The sequence below is a fragment of the Vidua chalybeata genome, chromosome 6 (genome assembly GCF_026979565.1).
Source record: "Vidua chalybeata isolate OUT-0048 chromosome 6, bVidCha1 merged haplotype, whole genome shotgun sequence".
Lineage (NCBI taxonomy): Eukaryota > Metazoa > Chordata > Aves > Passeriformes > Viduidae > Vidua > Vidua chalybeata.
The window spans coordinates 20,246,695-20,271,830 of NC_071535.1; the positions used below are offsets into that span (position 1 = coordinate 20,246,695).

The window sequence follows — 25,136 nt, forward strand, 5'->3', positions numbered from 1 at the left end:
GAGACAGGGGATGTGATTCTTCTGGAAGTTCTTAGCTTCTTTAAGGTTTTATTTTCATTCTGCATTATGATTCCTAATTTAAGTGAAAAGTACTTTGGAGGATTATAAAATCAGACTGGAAGCCAAATAACATGAGAAAAAAGAAGAGCATCAGAAGTAACTATTTTTTTGTCTAAAATTATTTTTTCTTCTCTTTCAATTGCCTTTTTACATGTGTGGTACAAGAGACCTTCTTTTGTATTATTATTGTACAGCCATAAGACAGGTTATAGTACAGAATCTTTCATAAGAATAATTGGTAGGAACAGTATGTGTAATGTAGGATGTAAGCATTTCATAAATCAGTTCCCTAAAGCACAGGCTTTGTTGCTGGTACTATTTTTGTGAACATGCCATTCCAGTCCCTGGTGCTCAGATGCTAATTGTTGTAAAGAAATTGTAAGCTAAAACAGTATTATTTTTAAAGCTTTCTCTAGTTCATTTTCACCTACTTACAGTAGAGTTGGTCCACTGTGCACTCCCAGAAATGCATCATCATTGATAATTTTGAGGTATTTGTTCTTGTGCAGATAGCTGCAGAAACAAACAGAATACAGTCATTTGGAAGTAATTATCCATAGGTTACCGAAGATCTTGAGTTTACTTGCCTGCACAGAGGTACAAAAGCAATATGTATAAAGGCCATCCACTCCCAACCACATATTGAAGCATAATCAATTACTTCATTTTCTGTGTACCCAAGAAACAAAAGACAGGTTTTCCATTTTGAAAAGCAATTAAATTCCCCAACAAATACTTTATTTTGCTAATTTATTTATTATCTTTGTTCCAATTTTTTTCTCTCACTGTCATATTCATAAGGGCACATGCATACACATTCAAGTACATGTGTGTGAGGATGATGTCAAATAGTCTTGTTTTCTTTCATCAGAATGGGGTATGGGGAATTACATGATGGAACACATCATGAACAAACAGGAAAACAATTTCCTCCATGTTGTGAGTTCAATAAAATTTTTAAATGCTTTAAAATCTCCATAGTCAAGTGGAAGTTTCTATATACAGGCCAAAAGTTAAGATCAAAGTTTTGTTATAAGTACAGCAGGAAAGAGTGGGATGTTTGGTACCCCATTATAAACATTGACAAGTTAGCTTGTGATGTAGCTAGTAAGATAAAAAGTGCAACAGGGAGGTGGTCACAACAGATGTCAGACGGTGTCTGTGAAGTTCACAGAGTCACAGAACATTCTGAGTTGGAAAGGACCCACAAGGATCATCAAATCCAACTTCTGGCCCTGCAAAGAACAGCCCCAAGAATCACATCATGTGCCTCTTGTCTAAACACTTCTGGAACTCTGTCAGGTTTGGTGCTGTGACCACTTCCTTGAGGAGCCTGTGCCAGTGTCAAACCATCCTCTGGGTGAAGAACCTTTTTCTAACATCCAACCTAAACCCCTATGATACAACTTCAGGTCATTCCCTCCTGTCACTGGGTACCACAGAGAAGAAATCAGTCTCCTCTCCTCTCCTCCCCCTCGTGAGGAAGTTGTAACTGCAGTGAGGTCTCCCCTCAGTCTCTTCCAGGCTGAACAGGGCAAGTGACCTCAGCTGCTCCTCATGCATCCCCTCAAGGTCCTTCACCACCCACCCCTCCTTTGGACACTCTAATAGTTTAATATCTTTTCTTATATTATGGCCAAAACTGCTCACAGTGAGGCCACACCAGAACAGAGTAGGACAATCCCTTCCCTTGCCCAGCTGGCAAGCTGTAGTGTGGAAAAAATTAAGTAAATATTCTAATCCTGTCCTGGTTGAAGTAATTGGCAAATTTTTCATAACATTCACGGGATATAAGCTTATATTGGTCCCCATAGTAAGAAATGAGATCTGGGTTACATAACAGAAAGTCTTAGGGAGCCAAGTAATGCTTCTGGCATGTTACTCATTGGACATTACTTATGCCTTAAGCCTTGTTTCTTACAGAGGAAAATAGTTTACATCACCTTCTCAGCTGTTGTTTGAAATAAGCTTTCATTCTTTATTAATATATGGCATTCTAGCATCACCTGATGTTTGTGTTTTCTGAGAACTGATTTTCATATTCTGTAAATGGCACACTATTGTTCTGATAATTTCCTTTAGTGTGCAAATTTCTTTATGATTTTGTCTGCAAAATGAATACAAAAATTAAAACCAGAGCAGTGGTTAAGAATTAATCCAAGAATTCAACGTCTAAGTTGTAGTGTTGAAGGACATAAAAACCTGCTTAACCTAATAAAACCTGTCTGCTATAGTAACTAGACACTATTATACAACCACTTAATTGCTTGTCCAATTTTGAAATATTTTCCCCTGATGTTTGAGTGCCGTAGTGACTAATAAACCTGAAATATAATAGCTGATATGCCAGATAAAAATCTTCAAAGTTACAAATAGAAACAGCTAGAGACTTTGGGAAGTACAGAACCATGTGTTACTAAGGAGGGGCTGCAGTGTTAGCTGCCAGTTTTCACATCAATGAGTCAAGCCCATCAGAATGTACAATTTCCTGATGCTAATTGGTTTCAGTTGCTTAGGCCCTTTTATTTTGATAGGTACTGCTTTTAGATGGAAAGAATAAGGCTTTGGTAAATACTGATTTGACCAAAAAAGCTTATTTAGAGTCAGTTCCTTCTGAAAATGCCATTAATCCTGCTGTTACTGATAGTTAAATGATACAGAATGTCATTTAAATTCCCTGCAGAAGAGAAAAATCACAACAGTGGTATCAACATGTCTAAACAATTTCCTCCATGTTGTGGAGTTTTGGAAATCACATAGTTGATGTGTAATATCTAGTCTCAGTGGGGACACTAGAATAATCAGAATTTTGGGATGTTGGTGGATGGCAAGAAGATGCACATGAAAACCACAGTGCAAACTGCAGGAAATCTGTAGCAGTTAAGTGCAGAATCTGGTGTAGGAGATGCTGATGTTTTTGTAGTGGTGTAAGTAAATGAAAGCAGTTTTTCACGTTTTTCAATCCAGTCAGAGCAGTAAACCACCTATACTTGTGTCTAAGTCTCTATGGACTCAGGGTGAGGAGTAAGTAGGAAAATTATTGTGTTAAGCCTCAACCACACCAGAAAACAACATAACTGCAGGATGCTGAGCAGGACCTTCTGAGGGCACAAAACACTAACAGGACATTTCAAGTACTATGTAAAACATATGCATCCAGCTGGGTTATGAAATGAAGGTTAAAGAAAGGGAGAACAGGCAAAAAAGATCCAAGTGAGCAGTACTAAGGATTCATCAAATGATTTTTCCACACAATTGTTTATCTTATCTCTGAGCTGTGCCAAGCATTATAAGTGAACCCTGAAAGTGTGTACTAAAGTAAATATATTCTTTTGGAGTTTATTTTTGTGATTAGATTTTGAGATCTCACACTTTCCACTTCAGTAATTTAGATAAATCTGTAAAAGCTCATCACATATATATTTTGCCATTCGCTGAAAATATATTTTAAAACCCTTCTTTCCTCACCAGTTACATTACAGAAATAAACATTGGTTCAGCAGCACTACTTTGCAGGAGTGATGCAGTTTAGGACTTTAATGATGGGTTAAGATGATGGATTCAAGTGTCAGATGAATGCTTTTCAGTAAAAGTGTCATTCAGCCCTTCGTTCCTGGTTCCTGACTCCCTTATAAAACTTACACAGCAATACTGTGGTTTGCTGTTAAACATTGATCCTTGTTGGATGACAAGATCAACTAGGGAGTGCTATTATTCATTATGATAATGCAAAACCTTTGTCCATGGTTTTTCACCTATACTTGCATTATTTTTTTGGCCCCCTTTAATTACATAGGCATTTTAATACTGCAAGAGTGGTAGAAAGGCATGATGCCTAGTAAAAGATAGTCTCCAAGATTCCCAAAATGTCTTCTGATTTATGGATGGAACATGAAGTTTTTTTAATAATTTGCCAAAACTTTATTATTGTTTTTGATTGTTTTGCTTTTTTACTTATTTTTGTCCTTGAGATAGCAATTCAAAACACATTCAAATTTCCCTCACCCTTTTTCTGTTAGTTTATTTTTGCTCTATTTTTGTTAAATTCAAATGCTCTTGGATCAGACCCAGAGAAAAACAGGTACTTCCTTCACTATACAGTGGTAGATAAACAGGAGTTCAAATTAGAAATGTCAGAATAGAGAAAATGAAGTATTTGCTTCTTACATCAACTTAATGCTGCTGCTAGAACAACAAATCTCCAAGCTTGCACTTAGCAAAATTATACTTTATCCTGTCATATGGTAACCAAACTACTTCAGAAAATTAGTTTAGAAATTTCAATATAATTTATAAAACAGATAAAGTCTTTACCACTCATGTTCAGCTCTCTCGTTTGCCTTGTACATCTAGAATAGTGCTCTGCTCCAAGTAAATGTCATATGATTTAATTACGAGAAAAGTGTTTATTGTAATAAACCATTTTTGCTGTTGGTAGATAAACCCATGAACATAAGTCTAGTTTTTGTTGGTTGTTTGTTGGGTTTTTTTTTCTTTTTAAATTTGATTGACTAGTGCATCATGGCCAGTCTCTGCCAGGATTCACTTAGGATCATAAATTGTAGAACATATCAGGTTGGAAGGGACTCATAAGCATCATGGAGTCCAACTCCCTAGACCTTGCAGGACAATGAGAACCAAAATCCTAACTATGACCATCATCCAGATGCAATTTGAACTCTGTGCTGTGACCATTCCCCTGGGGAACCCGTTCCAGTGACTGACCACCCTCTTGGTGAAGAACCTTCACCTAATGTCCAATAGAACCTCCCCTGATGCAGGTTCATTCTGTTCTCTTGTCTCCTATCACTGGTCACCAGAGAGAGATCAGCCCCTGCCCCTCCACTGCCCCCCCTGAGGAAGCTGTGGGCTGCCATGAGATCTCCCCCTCCTGCTCCCCTTCTCCAGGCTGAGCAAGCCAAGTTACCACAGCCACTCCTCATAAGTCTTGCCCTCAAGGCCTTTTACCATCTTGGCTGCTCTCCTTTGGACACACTTAAGGGTTTGATATCCTGCTCATATTGTGGCACCCAAAACTGCCCCCAGCACTTGAGGTGAGGCTGCCCCAGTGCAGAGCAGAGCAGGACAATCCCCTCCCTTGCCTGGCTGTGATGCTGTGCCTGCTGCACCCCAGGACAACACTGGCCCTCCTGGCAGCCAGGGCACTGCTGGCTTGTGCTCAACCTGCCAGTGCCCAGGACCCCCAGATCTACTTCTGTGGGGCTGCTCTCCAGCCTCCCACTTTGTATGTATAACCAGGATTACACCATGCCAGATGGAGAATCCAGCAATTGTTCTTGTTAAATTTAATATAGATGGTGATCACCCAGCTCTCAAGTCTGTCCAGATGTCTCTGTAAAGCCCTCTACTCTTAGCCTTAAAAAATACTTATATATCTTTAAAGAATACTAATTACATTTTTTTTTTCCTAAAAATAAATAAACAGTATCTACAGAGGCTAGTATGTGCTGTCTGCTTCTCTCCTTCCCAGTTCAATAAAGCAGATGTTTAGGACTCCAGATCATCTAAAACTACACTTTCCTTTGATTTTAAATAAAAAGGAGAATTCCAAAGAAGACAGAAGCAATAGCACCTTCATTCTATGAGAGAAGCATAAAGAAAAATTGCTACAAAAGAGTGTCCAACCCGTGTTTTGTCAAGAGCCAACACAGTTCATCTATTGGCTAAGGCTTGTAGAGTTTCTGAGTATTGCTGCATGCAGCTTAGAAGGATTCAGTCAAGACACTGGCTTTATTTTTGCCATATTTTACATCTTGTGATTTCTGTGGGCACTAGTACAAGCACTATGTCATCATGGAAAACTTCCTTTTTCATGTGAAAGTTCAAAGAAACTGAACTAGTGTGAATAAAATCAGATCTATTCCAGATCTTTGGTTTAACTCAAACCTTTCAGACTTTAAGTCCAGCTAGCTGCTAAGCTAAAATAGGCAGTTTGGAAAGATTAGGATCATGTGAAGGATGCTCTTATGGAATTCTTATAGAATTTAAGCCTAATTTAAAATAAAGTACTAAAAATAATCATATCTATCCTTATGTCTCTATGGTTAATTTAAGAGCCCACGATGAAGAAATGAAGAAATCTCTTTACTCATGAGAGTGACAGACTTTTCAGTCAAGCCTCTGCAGGACAAGAGTAAGCTCTGCCAAAGTGAATGGAGTCTCTAGAATTGAGATTTATTCTCTCTTAATGATTGAGGCAGATGATTTTGGGTATGGTGTAAATACCCATTAAATATTATTTTTTCAGAAAATACAATAAAAAGTTGCAGGGAAATATGAAATGGTTGATTCATGCTTTTGAGATGTGCATCTCATTTCCAGTGTAAGTGGCTGATTCCTCTGAATTGCTCCCAGCACCTTACACCACTCTCTTTTTTGCAGGTAGGTGACACCTGTGAAAAAACTGCTACCATTATCAGTGCTACACTTACTAACACAATCAGTCTTGTAAAAAACAAAAAAAGCATAATTATCTTCTAAATTGTCTTAGAAAAGGTACTGATCAAACAAAGTTTTACTGTAGCTTCAAACCAGAACAAGACTCACAATGGAATTACTTGTTGTGATTTTATTTCTGAGCTATAATATACATACTAAATGCAAGCACACTGCAAAAGACATTAAGGAATGATACTGTTACTGCTGGCTGAAATTAACATCCTCTCTTGGCTCCTTTAAAGTAATTAAAATAATATGTATTTCAGAGCCTCAAATCAGCAGAGAAGTTTGGGTTTTTTCTTCTGAAAGAACAGAATTACTTGCTACTTACATAGCATCCAGATTTGTCCCATTAAAAGCATGGCCTTCAATACTGGTAAAACCATTATTGTAGAGTTTACTGCAAGCAAAGAACAAATTACATCAGTGTATTCTGGCCTGCTTCAATACACGAATACCTAACATCTTATGCATCATTTTTCATTGCAACAGCACATTTATGGATGGCTAGTTTAATCTCTTGAAGAAGCAGTAGTTATTGTGCAAGGTTAAACACATGCCCAGAAGTGTTCTTGAGTGCACCTAAATCAAGGATACCATGTGGCATGTGTGCTATCTACCTCTTTTTACAGCAATGATGGACTAAACCACTTTGCTATAATTTTCCCACACTTAAACTAAAAGCAAGGAAACAAAATCCTGCTAGGATTGATTAAGGAAGGCTAAAGGAACTAACTAGCAAAAAAGGTCTGATCTTACTATCAGGCATGCCTTAAATTTTTAGAATTCGTTCTTTTACTCCCTTAGAGCAAAAGGATTTTTTTATAATTTCTTTAGAATTCATCTGTTCGCATTCTAATGCTCTTCCTCCCACTTCAGGTCATAACTCATTATAGTAATTTTACTTCCATCAGCCCTTTCTTGTGGCTCACATTGACTGACTTGCATTACTGAACTTTATTTTAAAAATTTCTTCCAAATATGACTCTTCTGATGTTTGCCATCCATTAGTTTCCATGGTATGTACCACTCAGGTTGCAAAAAAAGTTAGACACAATTATAACCCTGATGAAGCTTTACAGGGGGAGAACTTTGCAGACTTTCTCCTTTGATTTTTTTTCAAATATAAACATTCACTGACACTAGGATCATAGAAAAACTACTTTAGTCAAGCCAGTTTAAAGAAAGGAGCAGGACTGATTCAAATAGCTGTCAAAGTACAGAATTTATGCAAACTAGAATATGTCTGTCTGTCTGTCTGTGATGTTTCTCTGTTACAAACTACTAGAGAGTAGGACAGGAGTAATTTTATTTTTAAACATTTTCCCATAGGCAATTACCAGAGAGGTGATTGCCTTGTGCCTTAAACTGGAAGAACTTACAGGGTTAGAGATTCATTACAAAGCCCATGGAAAGCATTTGCAGGCACTGAAGTCATATAAGGATTATCTGCAATTTCACTGAAAAAGGAGACAAAATATCACAATCAAACATCTGCCCAACAGAGCATCTGGAGAACAGCTTTGTTATTATTGTTCTCTGCCTTGATAATAAATAGAAGTTTAAAACATAACTATTTAAATAAATTAATTTAAATGTACTTTACTATCAATATATTATAAAAGAAATAACATTGCCATATTTCTTCTATTATAAATTTAAGTTTATTTATTCAAATAAATAAGTTTAAAATAATAACCTGTTAAGTTACATCTAAGGCCAGAAGATACATGTAGAATGAAAAAGTTGAGCATATTCCAGCACCCAGGAAGACAGCTTGTGAGGTAAATGGGTTTTGTAGTTCTGGTGGGGTGTGCCAGCCTGTGTGATAATAGTGGCTAAGGGCACAGACAGGTCCCTGGTCTCGTGAGCCAGAGAATTAGCAGAGTGAGTAAACATTAGCTGCAGTGTCAATTGAACAACCCACATGGCTTTAGAGCTGAAATCCTGCTCTCTAAATTCAAATAAGATGTCCAATAATACATTATTCAGGACAGAGGCATTTTACTTTACAGAAGTGCATCTAGCACATCTCTTTCAGTAGTAAGGGAAATAACTTACTGATTCTTATCACCTCTTGTCCAAAGGAGTGTTTCACCACTCATTTCTTAAATACTTTTTTCTTAAATCCTACTCTGCATTCTTAGTAAGTACTATGTATCTTCACACCAAAATTCTGTTGTAACAAAAGGGAGAAAGGAAAACTAAAGAGATTTACTGTTACTAAACTGGAGAAAGAAGAGAGGAAAAAGCTGGTAGAAACAAAAGGCAGAGCAAAATTTTTGCCTTTTTTCTGATTTTTTCTGAATAATACTATAGTCTGGGAATGAAAATATTGTGCAAAGGTTTCTTTTTCTCCAGCTTATGGATTAGGTATGGCCTAATAAGGCTCATGCATAAAGTCCACGGGCTGAGAAGTCCTAACAATTACCCATGTGCCAGAAATAACTTAATTCCTTTTCTGTGCTACATTTGTGCATATATATGTGCTAACACTGAACAGACTACAACCATTTTCATTCCAAGTAATTTTCCCTGATAGGTGGTTTCCACCACAAGTTATTTGGGTTTGACATTTTGCAGATTGGTTCATTTTTTTCTAAATAAATGTTTACTTGTAAGTTGCTTGACCTCAAAGGCAAATAGTAATATAATGAATTGGTTTCCCCCAAACTATACCTTATTAATTATTTAGAAACCTATTATTTTTCAAGAGCATTTTTCTTGATGGAAGAAACAAAAATTCTTTCATTGAACAGCAATATTTAGAAATATATATATAATAGAACTATCTTTCTTGAAAGTACAGGTCCATTCTTTAAAAACTCAGTGCAACATATAAGACCTATATTTATCTTTTGTTAATTACTGCTATTAAAAAATATCAAGGCAGAAGTAAAACAATATTTGGCTTTCTGTCACTTAGAAAGGCACTGAGTTAGTAGGAAGTAAGAACACAGATGGTTGTATAAACTGCTTTGTTTCATCTAGCTGTTCAATTCTTGGTTCTCTCTACTATGTAGAAATAGATCTAGCAGAGTTTTCAATCTAATCTGAAGCCCTTCTGGTCTTTGAGAAACTCCCTAATAGTTCTTAAGATGTAGCTACACCTCACTCAGAGCTCTGACTGACTCAGGTTTTAATCTTGGAGGCCTACAGCCAAGATCAATGTGTGTTAGAACAAAGCTTATTTCTGGTCTCAGAAGATCCTTGGAAGGGAAGTTCTCATTGCTTCCTACAGGTCTACACTTTTTAGCAAAACAAGCAGCATTTCTCTATTGCTCTGAGGTTCATCTTACCAGTGGCAGACCATGAATGCAGTGGGAAATGACCCTTCTTGACCAAAAACACTGCTTAGCAGCACTGAAACAAGGCCTGCAGTGGATCATCAATCACATCTTTACAAATCACCTTCTAACATAACACTTCTCATTTTTAATTGCCTTTTGCCTAGCCCATCCAGCATTCAAGCCTGTTCCAGCTGAAAACTGCTACAATGTAAGATTTCTAACTCCTCTCTGGGACCAAGAAGTGACCAAGATACTTTTACCTTGTGTCAGCCTGTAAGTCTTCATCTGCAGTATTCTTCCTCCTCAGCTTGATTACAACCCAAAATTCTGACTTAGATTAACACAGGTGGATATTGTCTGTGCTTTTTAAATACCAAGAAACTCCTGCTTATTTGATTTATTTTTGTTTCTGAAATACCTCTAAGGAAAATAGTGGGAGACCTCCTTGCCCCCATTTGCATTCTCATTCTCTCTCTTCAAGAAGTTGTTCTGCAGTTGTCTTCACCATGCCAGCACAAATTTGTTAGAAGAATTTTGATAGGATGACTTGATGTTAGAGGGATGTATATGCCAGCTCAGGTCCCATGTGTCACACTATTCTGACTTCATATTAATTCATTGCACAGCCATTGCAAAACCAAAAACAAAATAAAAGCAAAGGGCCCGTAGAAGTTGTGTATGTGCTGTGTGCCATGTCTCATGAATTGACCTCCAATTCAGGTCAAACATGTAGTGCTAGGTGAGTTGGCATTTTCTAGATTTGGTGCTAATGATCATTGAAATATTGCTTGAGGAAAACCACTTTGTCAGACTTAAATGATATTTTTCTCAAAACCAGAAACCTTCATTATACATTTTCATGTGGTCTGAGGACGGCAATATTCTAACCAGCTGTGAGGACAGATACTTACAGCAAAAAATTCACATCAAATGAATAAATTTTGTTGAGGTCTGGAAATACTTTGAGTCCAGTATTAAAAATACCACTGAAAGAGAGGAGAAACAGAAAGAATTACTGCATCACTGAACAACAACAATGTATTTAAAGTGTTCAACAGAGCAGGATGGTTATTTCATGCTCTCTATTGTCAATCAATTCATTTATAATCAGCTGTCCAAAACAGAAGGATGCAAGAACTATATAAAAAATTCAAAATGCCAGACTAATGATAAATTATAGAATCTAAAAAATGAGAACATGTATTAATAAGACAGCCAAACAGATCTGCAGAGGGAAGCATCTTGTGAGGTTAATAGGAAGAAAATAATTAAAACTCTGGTTTATTTTAACTTGAGACATTAAGGCCGCTTCAGTTAATAGTCTGGGCCCCTGAATCCTCTATCTTTCATTGATGCTAAGAGTTGTTCATATAGCTCTAAAAAGGGAAACTGTCTTAAAATGTGAAATGCTTAAAGCTCCTTCTTTATGAACTTCTGTAGACTAAAAATAACTGTATTTCTCAAGTTTTAGAACTATTCTCCCGAAACGGATTTTTTTACTACTTTCTTTTTTATTGCTTTCACATCTATAGGAAAAACCTCATAAAAATCACAGAAGTTTTTTTAGAAAATCATGGTAAATTTTCAGGATTTCTTTCTGCCATAGAGTTCATATGAAATCAGGTACTTACAGGTGAGCTTTTCACATTTGGCTGACAGGTATGCTTTAAAACCCTGTGTAAATGTGTAGTAAATACTAAAGACATATATATCTGTTGTGTCCCTTCTTCCCACTATTTCCTACAAAAGTAGTGTAAGACAGCATTTATCATAAGAAAAGAGCTAGCTGTGGAATTTTGCTAAGGAATATTAGTGTGTTCTAGATATTTAATGGATAAGACAGATGGGAAAAGTACTGATGAATTTGTGAGTATATTTTCCTTTCTCACAAAAGCAGTAAGAGTTCCAACCCCTGCCCTTGCTGGCTTTCTGTCATTAGAATAAACAACAGGGAAGAATAGGGCAGTCAGCTCCAAAATCAAATGCAAACTAACAAAACTGCTATAATGTAAAGAGTCATCTGTGAGATTTAAGTACCAATCTGTTACTGAATACTTACAGGTATTTCAGAAGTGGGAGGTTCTTAAAGGCATTTGGATCTATGTAATCCAAGTTTCTAATATTTCGAATCTCACTGTAAAAAGGGAGGAACATTGATAATTAATATTTAATAATGTATCACAACAGAAATCAGCAGTGTTAAAATGAAATTTCAGGGACCTAACTCCTGCAACAAGCTTTTTGTACTGGACAGCAGTAGCTCAAGAGCAGAGCAATCTTACAATGATGCATTGTCATCTGGATACGTGCCATCCTGGGCACTGGCCTTTTGAAGCAAGGGGATAAGAAGTACCTAAGATTTGAGTATGGATCCTTTGTCTGCATGGTCCTAAAAACAAAACAAATACCCTGTGGTAATGGCTATTACTTTGCACATGGTGAGGGTTTTGTGTCTGCAACGTTGATTAAAAAGAAGTAAAACCTTCAGTATTTGTATATAATAATCCTATCAAATTACAACCATTTATGCACCTTATAATTTTATGTACAATTTTTCTGTTTACTTTCTTCATGGGTCTGACAGTATTTTGTATTATTTTTTCCTGTGTCTTTTACTCATCTTGAACTCATCAAGAGATGGCTCAGTCACTTAAATCAACTTTGTTCTGCGACTTGAAATGGACACAGCAATCACTACATAGCCGTGCCCAGCAGTATAGAGGATAGCATATCTCTTTGCTATATAACAAGGCAAGACATAACATAGATTTCATTCCTTATATCTTCTGTCCACAGTTCAGTCTTTAAACACTTCTACCCAAGAGACAGCTTGGTCTGCAAATGGCTTTTTAGTCAGCACATGTTGAAAAACCAGCCTGACACTAATCACAGCTATGGCCATGATGGTGCTTTCTGTAGGTGTGTTGGTGAGGCTGCTGCCCCTCCAGCCACCACCATCATTGCCTGGAGTCATTACTCTTCCTCATTTTTCTGAATTGTTTGTCTCTTCCCATAGTGCAATTTCCCTCAATATTTCTAATTTCTCTGTTTTCTAGCAGATTTCTTTCTTTTCTATCTATAACAACAGTCAGCAGTCTGGCTGCACCAAGCAGACTCTGCCAAAATTCTCAGTATTGATGTAGATTCAATAGACCTACCAATTTTCATCTTTTAGTTAAAAAAGCCCTCCCCTATCACATGGAGACTTTTAATTTCTTGGACTCTTTACTGATTCCAGAAGGATATGGATGGTTTTGCATGTTTGCTTCTATTTGTTTACCTTAAATCAGCTCAGACACTGGTCTCATAAAACTGCTGAAACAACTCTCAGCCTTTCTTAAAATAGAAACTATATGGAAAAATGGTGCTAGGCTTCCTTCTGATACTAGCAGTAGAGCAATGGGTCTGAAGAAAACATTTCTAGGTACTTATATAGGGAAATTTTATAAAGATGATAGATTTAGATAGCATGGTGGTGCAGATTATGTGGGTGATCTTCCAGCCTTAAGTCAGTCAGAGAAGTGCTGCTACCCAATGGGCAGAAACCAGTAGTATTTAATTTACCATGGCCTAAGTGTGCCAAGTAACCCATATAATATAAGAATCAGAAAATAGGGATTTAAAACTACCTCTAGCTCTGGAATTGTTTTAATGGGATAAAATCAACCCAGATAAGTTGTCTGAGAAATAGAAGTGAGAAAAGAGAGAGACGTTAGTAGATAAATCACTATGTAGACACTGGTACAAATACTTCAATCTCTCCATATATTGTTTTACTGACAAAACAGTTCTGCTTCACTTTTCAAGACATCAGTTTTCTCTCTGTTTACTAAAACACTGCAGGGAAATGAGGATTCCCCTTTTACTTGCATGTTAAATTGATGTCATTAATTGCTCTAGTATTGCTACTGTAGTGCTACATTCAACTATTCATATCTATTAGCTACTTTGAACTGTAGCTGTGTTTCTGTATTTAAAAGAAATCCTCTCAGTGTCAGTTTCTTGCTTCTCTTCAATTATTTTATTAGTTATGTAGCTATCACATTCCCAACAGTGGAATTTGCTTCATAAACATTAACTGACATGTTTTTTCCATCACTGACTGCTTTCAAAATGTTGGACTTGTGAGCTTCCTGGCCTGCTAATCCTCTATGGACCAAGGATATTCCAGGGAAAGAGAGTCTTCAGTTCAGCCTTTAACCTGGAAATGGATAATGCATTGGAGTATCAAAGAGTCTTCAGGTTTTGGTTTGTTGTTATTCATAGTATTCTGCCTAAATTATTTGGATGAGGGTACTGGAAATAAGAATTCAAAATCAGCAGATGGTACTAAAATTAAAAGAACAAAATAATGCAATGAGACAATTTTGATTTATTAAGTAATTGGGCCATGAGAGGACATTTGCTGATTAAAAAAGGCAAATGAAAAGCTAATTAATCTGGGAATAAAATATTTTAAACAGCCAGATGAGACAGCACAGTAATGAGAGAAAATCTTAAATAATGTGAGTGAGGGAATCAATATGATTCAACTAAACACTGGGAAAAGGTTTATATCCCTGCTGTTCAATTTTCTTGAACTGGTAATGTTTGGATTAAAAAAGAAATATGCTTTAATAGATACTGTATTTATACTTGCAATTCATCATACACTTTGTATTGCAGAGGTGCCTTAAAGCCCAAAAGGAAGAAAAGGGCCATTGTGGAGCAGACAGCCAGGCTTAGAAGTGTCTAGTCAAAACAGATGAGAGAGGTATAAAAATAAAAGGTTATTTGACAAAAGTGAGTGTTACACTTAAGAAAAAATGAGGACGGAAATCCAATTTTCCCTACTTCTAGTCCAGTCAAATGTGCCTCCTGCATTTGACTGGCCTGAATATGTGGCCTCTCATTTTATCTGGATGAAAAAGAGAAAGATCTTGTGTGCCGTGGATAAATGTAGGAAACACCAAGACGACCATGACATACAGCTGAAGTGCAAAGAGTAGCTTTATTCCACCATCTTGCTGGCTGAAGGATTCAAAAACATCAACTAGAGACAATGTCCTAGGATGACGTTATTGTGCTTGTAGCCCCAGTCGTGTGTTCTGTTCATGCCTGATATTATGTTCTGTGCCTTCAGGACTGACTCTGAAAGTGAAGGATTGTTTTGTCTTGTTATCAGCCGGCTCACCTCCCGCCATGGCCTGTGTCTAGGAGAGGCTTGGCTGGCTTGGCTTGCTTGCTTTTGCTTTGCCCTTGCTTTTGCTTTTGCTCATCAGTTAGTTTAGCTAGGCAGTCCAATTTTTATCCTGTTTCTTTTTTCCCCTTCCCTTTCCTGAATATCATCTGAACCTGCTCCAGACTGGCACCTGGGAAACACCAAGAAACACCGAGAGCCTGAATTTTGTGACCTGCAGCAGCCATCCCCAGTGCCAGAGACCGAGAACTGGGCAACCACTCCCAGGAGAGACTTTCTGAATTTGTCATCTCTTCAGAGCAGTGAAAGAGTTTTGTCATCTGGTGTTTGGGTTTTTTTTTTTTTTTTTTTTTTTTTTTTTTTTTTTTTTTGTTTTGTTTGTTTGTTTGTTTGTTTGTTTTATTGCTTGTTGAATAAACAGGGTTTTTTTTCCCACTTCTCTCTAAGAAAATTCTTCCCGAACCAGGTGGGGGAAGGGCCTTAGGGGGTTTGCTTTCTGGAGGCTCCTCCTGGAGGTTTTCTCCCAAAATTGCCCTAAACTAGGACAGACACATAGACTGCTAGGCTCATATTAGCAGGGACAAAACACAGTGATGCCTGAGTGCCGCCTTACATATCAAAGGGGGCCTTATCTCCGCACTTCTTATCTCCTTTCCCTGCTTACAAAGAGGCCCCAAGTCTATAAGAAGAATGCTTTAAAGTCTTTTACAATTTTCTGTTATCTTGTGAGAAAATTTCACTTCTTTAGTGGACAAAAAATAACCAAAACAAACACAGATACATGAATTCTCTGACACTAATTTCTAACATCTCCTCTGTGCAAGACTGGTTTCTGAAAGAAAACAATTCTGATCTGATTTATTTTTCTCTCTTCTTGCCAATCTTCTCTTTTCCAACCTTTTCCTTCCCACAGATCTTCAAATTCATTTCCATTCATGAACTGTGCTGCTGTCCTTGTTTTAAGTACTCAAACATAATTAGTCTTAGAGTACTGGAAGGAATTCCTCCCTAAAATCACAGATTTAAAGGATCTCTATTGCTCCATTAATATTGGAGCCCATGAAGTTAAGCCTGTAAGGAGGAAAGATATTTGAATAGTTCTGATCTTATCAATTAACAGGACAAACTGCATTTCATAATTTCTTTTACAGTAATCAGTCATGAGTAATATACTCAAAGGCACATAAATATTATATGACTCTAATTTTCAAACTGCAATCAAAAGACTGTTGTGGTGTAAAGATTAATCCCAAAAGGTCCATAAAGATAGAAGAGCAAGTTGATTATCAGTAAATTCATTAAGCAGTGTTTGCACTTTTGTAATTTATCTTCTATGAATTGGTGAGTTGAAAATATTGAAACTTGTGAACTTAAAAAGCTACGGTTCTTTGAAAAGCAGGTCTAAGAAAGCTATTAGTAGTTTAAGCTGCCTAAAATGCAGAAAAATCCAAAAAGTATACTTAAAATGCCTAATAAGCTAGTTCCCAGAAATCTAAGTGTCTGTGAGAGCTGATTTTAAATTACTTCTGACACACAAACCTTTGTGCGTCAAAACACAGCTTTGACACACTCTACAAATAGAACAACCATGGCATACAGCAGTGTTAAAATTCTGAGTCCTTCTGGGCATTAAGTGCTTTTAAGATATCAGAAAAGCTGAGGCAGTTAGTAGGCATTGTGTTGACCATTGATGCAAGAAGGCAAAAGGTGCCCTGAACAAACATTTCACTTTGCAGTCCTAACTGAAATTACTTAGAGATGCTCATAAAAAAAAAGGTACACTGCTACTTACCCACAAGCTAAGAGAATTATTAGTGGAGTATTTACAAAAGTATTCAAAGTTGCTGTACAAACTCTATTCTTGTAAGTACAGAAACCATTTAAAAACTGGCATCTTTGTGCTTTAAAGACACTCAATTTTGAAATTTTAGTTCTGGCACTCAGACTAGGAATTTAAAATGTACTAGGCTCATAATCAAGTCACCACCTGACTGTCCAAGAACAGCAATTCACTTTTCCTTTTTAATGAAAATGCACAAAAAACTTTATCACATCAAGAATGGATGTGCAGAGAAAGTCACTTGATGATATAAAGATATGTGTCAAGGCTTGCAAATAACTATGAGCTTATGTTTAGTTGCAAAGCTATATTTACTTTCAAATCCAAATGAATCTAAAAATGAAACTAATAGTAAGAACTATTCAAATATTAGGCTAATTAATTAATTGAGACATATGTTTGCCAGCTAACTTTCAGAAAGGTTAATATGCTACTTAAAATTCTGTCTGAATTTGATAACATTAAAAGAAGCACAAACATTTACATATTTAAGTGGAATCTAAATTTTGTTTACCACATGTGTTTTTCATACCTGCTTTGCAATATTGATACATTCTTGAGTCTCTTTAAGTCCAGAATTCAGAAATTGGAAATCTGGCTTTAGAGTAGCAATATAACCATGTTATGCTGAGATACCTACAAAGACTAAGGATATCCAGGTCAGCAATTGTGAAATGTTTTAAATAAGCTTTTTTTCATTGTCTTGTAATAACCTGGGTCCCCCTCTCTACCTTCTGAGACTTAGTAGCTACCTTAGCTTCTCTCACTTGTACATCTACTTCCATGTTTTATTCTCCCCCTGCAGCCAAACCACCCATGTTATTTCATCTGCATGCACCTGTTTAAGCCTTTGCACCACTGGCACCAGAAAACTGGCTTAGGCTCCCAACAGTCTACTCCCTACCTCCAGACTGCAGATTTGAACAAGATTTTTTTGCACAGCACTTATCCCAGCTCTGAAATTCACTGCAGGTACACAGCACTCCCCCACAAGCATCTTCAGTTCTCCTTTCCAATTGCTTCTCTCCTCTTCCTGCAGCGCCGTATCCCGTGGCCTGGCATCAGGAGCTGTCCAAGAGAAGTGCAGCCCTCACCCAGAGGATGGTGGGGCTGCTCTGGCCCTTGGCTCCATCTCACTGCAGAGCTGCAGAGTGGTCCCCCACCAGCTCTCCAAATGATGTCACATATATGAGGAGAAGCCACTTGAACCATAACCTTTGGCCTCGTTCCCAAATGCTGAGAGGGCTTTTTATATGGTTGTATAAGAGGAGAATGCTTTATGAGTTAGGAGAAGAGAGTAGGGAGAGACCAGGGGAGGGTGAGCCAAGACACAGAGAAAGGAGGAAAAGAAAGAATGAGGTTCTTAGGTTCTGTTTGCAGGAATATTTCCCTGAGAAAGAGAGACCTAATTACAACAGGTTTTTATTTAGTGTAATGTTACCAAGCTTCAGTTCTACTAGAAAGGCAACTACACAGAGACACTGATTGTTAATCAGATCCTTTCACAATTACAATTACAAAAAATACATGCTTATGTAATTGATGAGAGAGATCCAAATTCGTAAACAGACGTACTTAAAAAAGGTAAATACAAAAAGAAGAAACAAGAAACCATTGTGAGACCAATTTAACACAATAGGGGAGAAAAAAACAGAAGTTTGTTCCTTATTTACATCTTCATAGAGTGGAAATTTTGCCATTAATTACCAGCAAAATGAGATGTGGCTCATTGAAATACAGCAGGTGGTCAGTATGCTTAGTTTGCAGAAGTTGCTCAGTACTTGAAAGGCATAGATATAAAAATATGACCTATGCCTAAAGAGCTGAGGTCTGGAAGGAACAGAAAGTCAGGACAGAGGCATGTGTACCAAATAAGGACTGTGTAAATGGGTTGCTAAAGATCAAGGCTGAAGTGCACTAACGAAGCTTGGCAGGCAGATCATGATGAACACAGGATGCCTATTCACATAACACTTGGCTTAAAGCAAAGCATTAGTTTCTCCCTTCCACAAACACTGAATTTTCTCTTGAAAAGTTCTTATGTCTAAAAACAAATGTTTTGAGAATGAAACTGTGTGTATAAGTTTCAGTTAGGGTAAAAAGATTATTTACATAAAGCTGCACTTTATGAAAGTTCAAAGAAAAACAAGCTGTAAAAATAAAACTCTGCGAAATGACTTTTCAAAACTGTTAATATCAACCTCCTTTAAAATACTTTGTAATAATCTTAATCTAGTATTATTTTAGCAATAATACTTTAAAAATACTATGTAAATTGAGAACATTAAATTAATGTATAGCACAAGTTACAAATTTAACCCTGTATTATCCTGCTGTTTGGAAAGTAAATCAAACTCAACAGTGATAGGTTTTAACAAATCAGGAGTTATAGAAACAATTCATAAAAATTATCAATCTATAAATTGCTTTCTTTCACATCTTATATGCAACTGTCTAACTTGCCAGACGCTTGGATATTCCCTGATTAAATTATACATGTACCTTACTTCCAAGCAGATTTTATAAACCTGGTAAGCACTTTTAAGTGGTAGAGGTGGCCCTTCTTTGTGGGCTATCTGCAAAGTCTTGGGGTTTTCCTATAACTTTTGTGAGCAGAGTTCTGATGTCTTGTCCTGTGTAATATTTTTGGCTCTTGTGCAGGAAAAAAAAGTTATCTTGTATGTCTGTCTACAGTTTCTCTTGGAAGTGCTTTACGAGAAATACAAAGGGTCCCACACTACCATACCCTTGTATAGTGGAGCAGGAAACATTCCCTCCACGCCCTCCCCACAGTCTGTGCCAGGGGTGACATGAGAGTGGGTGCCTGTGAACTCTGCTGACTCCTGCACAGACCTGCAGCTTCCTGGTCATGGACAACACATCCAGGCCTAGGGGCTGGAGTGGGTGTGATTTTGGAGCTTTCTGGAGCATTTTATCTTTAATTTCTAATAAGGTGAGCCACAAAAGAAGTACCATATGAGGAATTTGTAGTGCATAGTGGCAGGTGCTTTATTCATCGCTGATAAAATGTGCTGCCAGTAAATGTTTCATTAAATGTTCATTTGTGTTAAACAAGAAATTTTAAAGACACAAAAACTATGAAAGAGGAAGAGAGAACATGGACATGACAGGCTTAGAAAAAAATATCTACAGAATAGGAAATGATATTATAACCAAAGGTAAGTACTGATATCACACCAAAGCCTTGCTGTGAAACTCAGGAATACTATTGGAGCATGTTGTTGGCCTGAAGTAGATCTCAGGATCCTCGAGTCTGCTTCTAGATATGCCAGTCAAGTTCATGTTCTCTTAAAGGACTCACTTACACTTTCCAGCATTAGTTTCTCTCTTTATCTTCATTAACAATAATTATATTTTTCTGCTGTAACTGTGTTTGTCTTTCTGATTCACACTGTGTAAAGTAAAAGGAAAAAAAATTCATAGAAAATACAGCAGTGTTAAACCATCATCTAATTCAATCTGTTTCTCTGCGTGAAGATTAAATAGATCTATGGAATTTCAGATCACACAGCCTTAAAGGCCTGCAGTGGCAAAGAAAATGTCTCCAGGAAAACAATTCTAGTGTTATTTATACCAGCCATAGGAATATATTTCCTAGAGGCTGACATGAGTCTCATCTAATCTACTTTAACGTTATTATTACTTTTTCAAACATCAGTGTGTAAATGGGTGATAGCTTTCACCTCTTGCAACCTTAAAAAATCAATCTACCTCTGGCATGTTTTCTTTTGGACACAAAAGACTTTTCTCTCTGACCATGTGTTCTGGATCTATGATGACCAATGGTGCTCTCCCATGGAACCTCTGCAAACAAAAATCTCTGAAATACGCCAAACTGTAATTCAGCTGAGCACAACAGTGGCACACTTCCCAGTCCCTCCTTTGGATCAGTAATGGAAACATGGAAGAGTACCAGATATGGGATGGGTCCTATGGAGCTCTCTACTCAATACATTACATTCTCATTTTGACAGGGTCCTGATGGATGACAAGAATTCTCTGGATGTGTCCCACCAGTTCTGTAACTGCCCTTAGAGTGTCACTTGGTGTGGATTGGTCAGAACATGAGAACACAAAGGTGCAAAAACACTTTCCAGAAGCCTTTTTCCAGAATATTCTTGTTCCATTTAATAACCATATAAACAATCTTCATTTTACTAGTGCACTTTCAGAATGATTACTTATTCTTCATGTCTCCAGCTAGTGCCATTTTGCTTTGTGCTTTGGTCCTTCTGATTTTATATCTGATGCTTATATGACTGGTTAACCTGCAGTAAATTGACATAAATAATTCTTAGTTGCCATTTTATTTCAACTTGACATCAAGTTCATTTTGCACTCCCACTAGTTTCTCACTACATTTACCTAAATTTGTATGGGAAGATACAGAAGGAAACAAAAAAGATGTATGGAAAACAAGCACAATGAAATAAGCTCAAAAAAGAGACTGACTCACTCCACGTTATGGAGAAAGGAAATGAAAAAAGAATATTTTGCTACGTAGGACTCAGGAATTATGAACATCATCATGTATGTTATTTCCACACATTCCAAATTTATCTCATCAGTATATTCATTAATTAAATTACAGTACTTACATGTGAGTGACTTTGCTTAAACTGTTGAAGGAATGGGCCTCCAGACTCTGAAGTGTTTCATCTATAGAGATGTAACTAAACACCAGCAAACAGAAAAATAAACAGGTCTCAGACACTGAGGAGCCACAGCTAGTGCCCATCGTGCCACTTCATTTGTCGTCTCATCATTTTTCTCATCCAGCTATGATGACACTCAGAAAGAGAGCAGGATTTTAATCAGTTCAACACTTGGCACCAGCCACAAGGCCCTCTCCCAGCCCTTATTTTTTTCCTTCTCCCTCTCTCCACCTTTCTTTGCTTTTTTCTAACCTCAGCATCCCCTGTATTGCTGCCCATCAGCTGCCCCTGTTGTCCTCTGCTGCTGATGGACAGCAGCTTGGTGACATGTGGGGCACTTCAGGAGAGGACAACCAGGAGCAGGTAAGGCAGTGGAAACTGAGTTGAGGCTGTGCTGTATCAGCTGGCACTGGGAAGCACAGGAGGTGCAGATCCGTGCGAGGTGTGGGGAGCTGTGTGCTGGCATTGGCTGTGGGACAGCAGTGTGCACAGGGTGGGAAAGGCACTGTGTTACACAGGAAAGGGTGCACAGGGGAATTGGGCTTTACATGGGGCGGCTGGCAGAGAGCACTGTGGGATGCTCCTTTGTGTGGAGAAGCAGTGGAGAAAACACTTTGAGGAGCTACAGACCAGGTGTTTGTGAGATACTCATGAATGTGACCCCAAAGTATCATCCTAAACCCAGAAAAAAATGTTCCTTATGCTTGACCTTAAAAATACGGAATGTTCAATATGTCCTTAAGTCAGCAGAAAACACCAGGTGAAGCCCTTACACCAAGATGTAGTGTATTTGCCTTGTTAAGAGTGTAAACCAGAAACTTCAATTGCATTTGAATATCCTATAAAACTTCTTTTATTCAGTAATGCCTTTCTGACAATTAGCTTTGCAATTAAGCACATAATTAAAATGTTTTTTTTTCTCTCATTCATGTGGAAAAGCAGCACAGGGAGGAAAAAATCTCTACTTCTGGTTATCTAGAGTGAATTCATTTAAGAGAAATTGTAGCGCTAAAATTTTTGTTTAAACAAGGTTCATAAAGAGGACAACTAAATTTTCTATTCAGTACAGATAAAAAAAAACATGTTTATTTGTGAAAATCATATAAGTAGACACCATATAGAAAAATGAACTGCTGTATTTTGAACAGTAAACACAGTATATATTCCCCTTTTGAAACTTCAGAACATTTTCTAGATGAATTTGCAAAACCAGGAATGATCTGGTAATTTTCATTGCACAGTTTTCATTGCACAGAAATTATGGGCTGGAAGAGGCAAATGAGACATGTGGTACATTAGAGGCCAAGACATACACATAAAAGTTGTTGTTAAAACACGGGTACTGATTCCCTAACCTGAAGTTTATATCAAGAGGGTAGGAGTTCATGTTTTGTGGTAGTAGTAATGCTATAAGAAATATCCAAATGGGCATTGACACTATTCAAATTTAAATTGCCAGTGCAGCTTTTGGAGCTAAAGGAGGACTGACACCCTTATATTGAATCAAACTCTGTTCTAAACTAAGTTTATCCTTTTTATATATAATACTATACATCATGTGAGGGATATTCCTCCCTCTCCAAAAGAACCCCAAACAATACCCCATCTATCTGATTAAACTGAGATGTGCAGATATCCAAGAACAATTACTTAAAAGGATTTTAGGAAGTCTTTATTTCGATATATTTGGATGAAACTATTAAATATAATAGGCAGACCATGTTCTCCCAAAGTCCTTTTTCATCAATTCTTAAATGGTAATCCTCAGCTATTCAGTCAAAGCTCATATAGAATTGAGACTTTCATGGGACATCAAGGGCAAGAAGAATTCCTATTGCTACATTAGAAATAAAAAGCTGAACAAGAAAAAAAATGGGCCTTTTGCTTAATGAGGTAGCTTAATTAGTTAACAGTGGCCACAGATAAAGCTGAGCAGCAGGTTGAGTTAGAGCCCTATGCATTCTGGTTGGATTGTATGAGCAGACTGTGGACTAGAGCCCTCCTGAGGTCCCTTCTAAATTACACGGCTCTGATTCTGGGGAGGGAGTTGTGAGGCGGCAGAGAAATTCACTGCATCAAACAGACATGCACAGGGTCACAGATTGTGGGCCAGCGACAAAGAACAAACAAATGCGAGACAACTTTTTCTCAAGACTGCTGACATCAATGAGCAGTACAGTGCAAGGGCAGCTGTTGAGGAATCCATTCAGCGCAGGTAGTTGGGTTTGCAGCTGCAGTGTGAGATGCAGGTTGAGCTCTGGGTGGGACGAGTCCGAGGCCAGGGGCCATGAACTGGTGCTGACCCTTTGCATAACAAAGGGCCCGAGGTCCTTTGGCCCAGCCAGGTGAGGGACACACTCAGAGACACAGCAGGAGCTGAGGACACTGGGGCACTTAAATTGTGAGGGTGTAAAACCCCAGGGATTCCTTTGTTCGGGGTCCCTCCTTGGAGGCACCAAACTTGGGCTATTTTGTTATTTAGTTATTGAATCAAGATGAAACCATTAAAATATCTGGACATCTGAGACTATGCTATGGGAAATGTGCGGTCCAGCTGGTAATGGTGTGAACGTGACTCTCAGAGTGGCTCCTGGATGGTCGGGACAGGCAAGTTTCCTTAACACAGCCACCTTCAATTGGACAAATGTAGACACAGCTGGTTCTGCTTCTGTGGGCTGTATCCATGCATGTGTTTGCACACAAAGGAAGTGACACAACGGAAGTCTCTGTCACATCACACAAATGTTAATGTTTTGGTGAAAGTCCATCTCTAGTCTAGAAATGCCTCTGGTCTCCAATGAGTTGTGCTACAAATCATGCTGGCAGCTGGAAACAAATTTTTAGCCAGGACCGGCAACTGAATATGTAAATTTGTTATGAGTGAAATGATTCCCTGTAATTTGCAAACTAAAAAAAAAATGTTTTATAGCTTTATTTATCACATCAGCTTCAATAAAGGAGGAGTGGTCTTGTTCACAAATGCACAGAATGCCTTCCTATAACTGGTTCATGTTGTAAACAATAGAATTATTACCTTCGGTTCTAAAATGTAAGTGGTGAGGTAGCAAAGTTGCCCTAATATTTTCATTTCACAAATTTTTATACACAAAGACAGAATTTTGGAGAAGGAGATTAATTTTTAACAAAAATTTAAAAGAATAGTATCAGAAACTAAACAGAACTTACATCCTAGAGATGTTGGGGAGATTGGAAAAAGCATCACTTGGAATTTTTCTTAGATGAGTCTCCAAAAATCTCCTAGAGAAACAAAAATTTGGCAGTTAATATCCTTTGGTAACTACAATTTAAGATTAAAAAGTCCTACACAGCTTCAGCTCTGCTCTAATATTTTTGTACTTATCTTGCCTTTTCTCTGTGTTGCCATCCTTGCCTCATTTCTGTTCCTGTTTCATTATGTGTCTTGTTTTGTTTGGTGTGTACCATCAATCTAAACTGCAGCTTTCTGCATCATCCCTCTGAAGAACTCTGGAGTTGGTGGTGATGATGGCTCTTCCAAAACTCCAGAGCATGGCCAGCAAAACATATTTGCCCAGTGAAGTTATTGAAGTATAAAGAGAATTCTTTTAATCATTTCAGGCTCCACAATGATATCCCATCCTTCATTCTGAGCA

The 25,136-nt window shown here is 37.6% G+C and overlaps 1 protein-coding gene across 1 annotated transcript in view; it reads right to left on the reverse strand.

The window, feature by feature from the left end:
• The window catches only part of TSHR (thyroid stimulating hormone receptor), a 45,375-nt gene that overhangs the window by 9,214 nt on the left and 11,025 nt on the right, over positions 1-25,136 (reverse strand). Inside the window, exons 2-8 of the mRNA XM_053945271.1 lie at positions 24,691-24,762; positions 21,448-21,522; positions 11,869-11,943; positions 10,721-10,795; positions 7,902-7,979; positions 6,851-6,919; positions 496-573 (exon numbers count right to left, since the gene is read on the reverse strand). Coding sequence (XP_053801246.1) covers positions 496-573; positions 6,851-6,919; positions 7,902-7,979; positions 10,721-10,795; positions 11,869-11,943; positions 21,448-21,522; positions 24,691-24,762 — 522 coding nt within the window. The remainder of the gene's footprint in view (positions 1-495; positions 574-6,850; positions 6,920-7,901; positions 7,980-10,720; positions 10,796-11,868; positions 11,944-21,447; positions 21,523-24,690; positions 24,763-25,136) is intronic.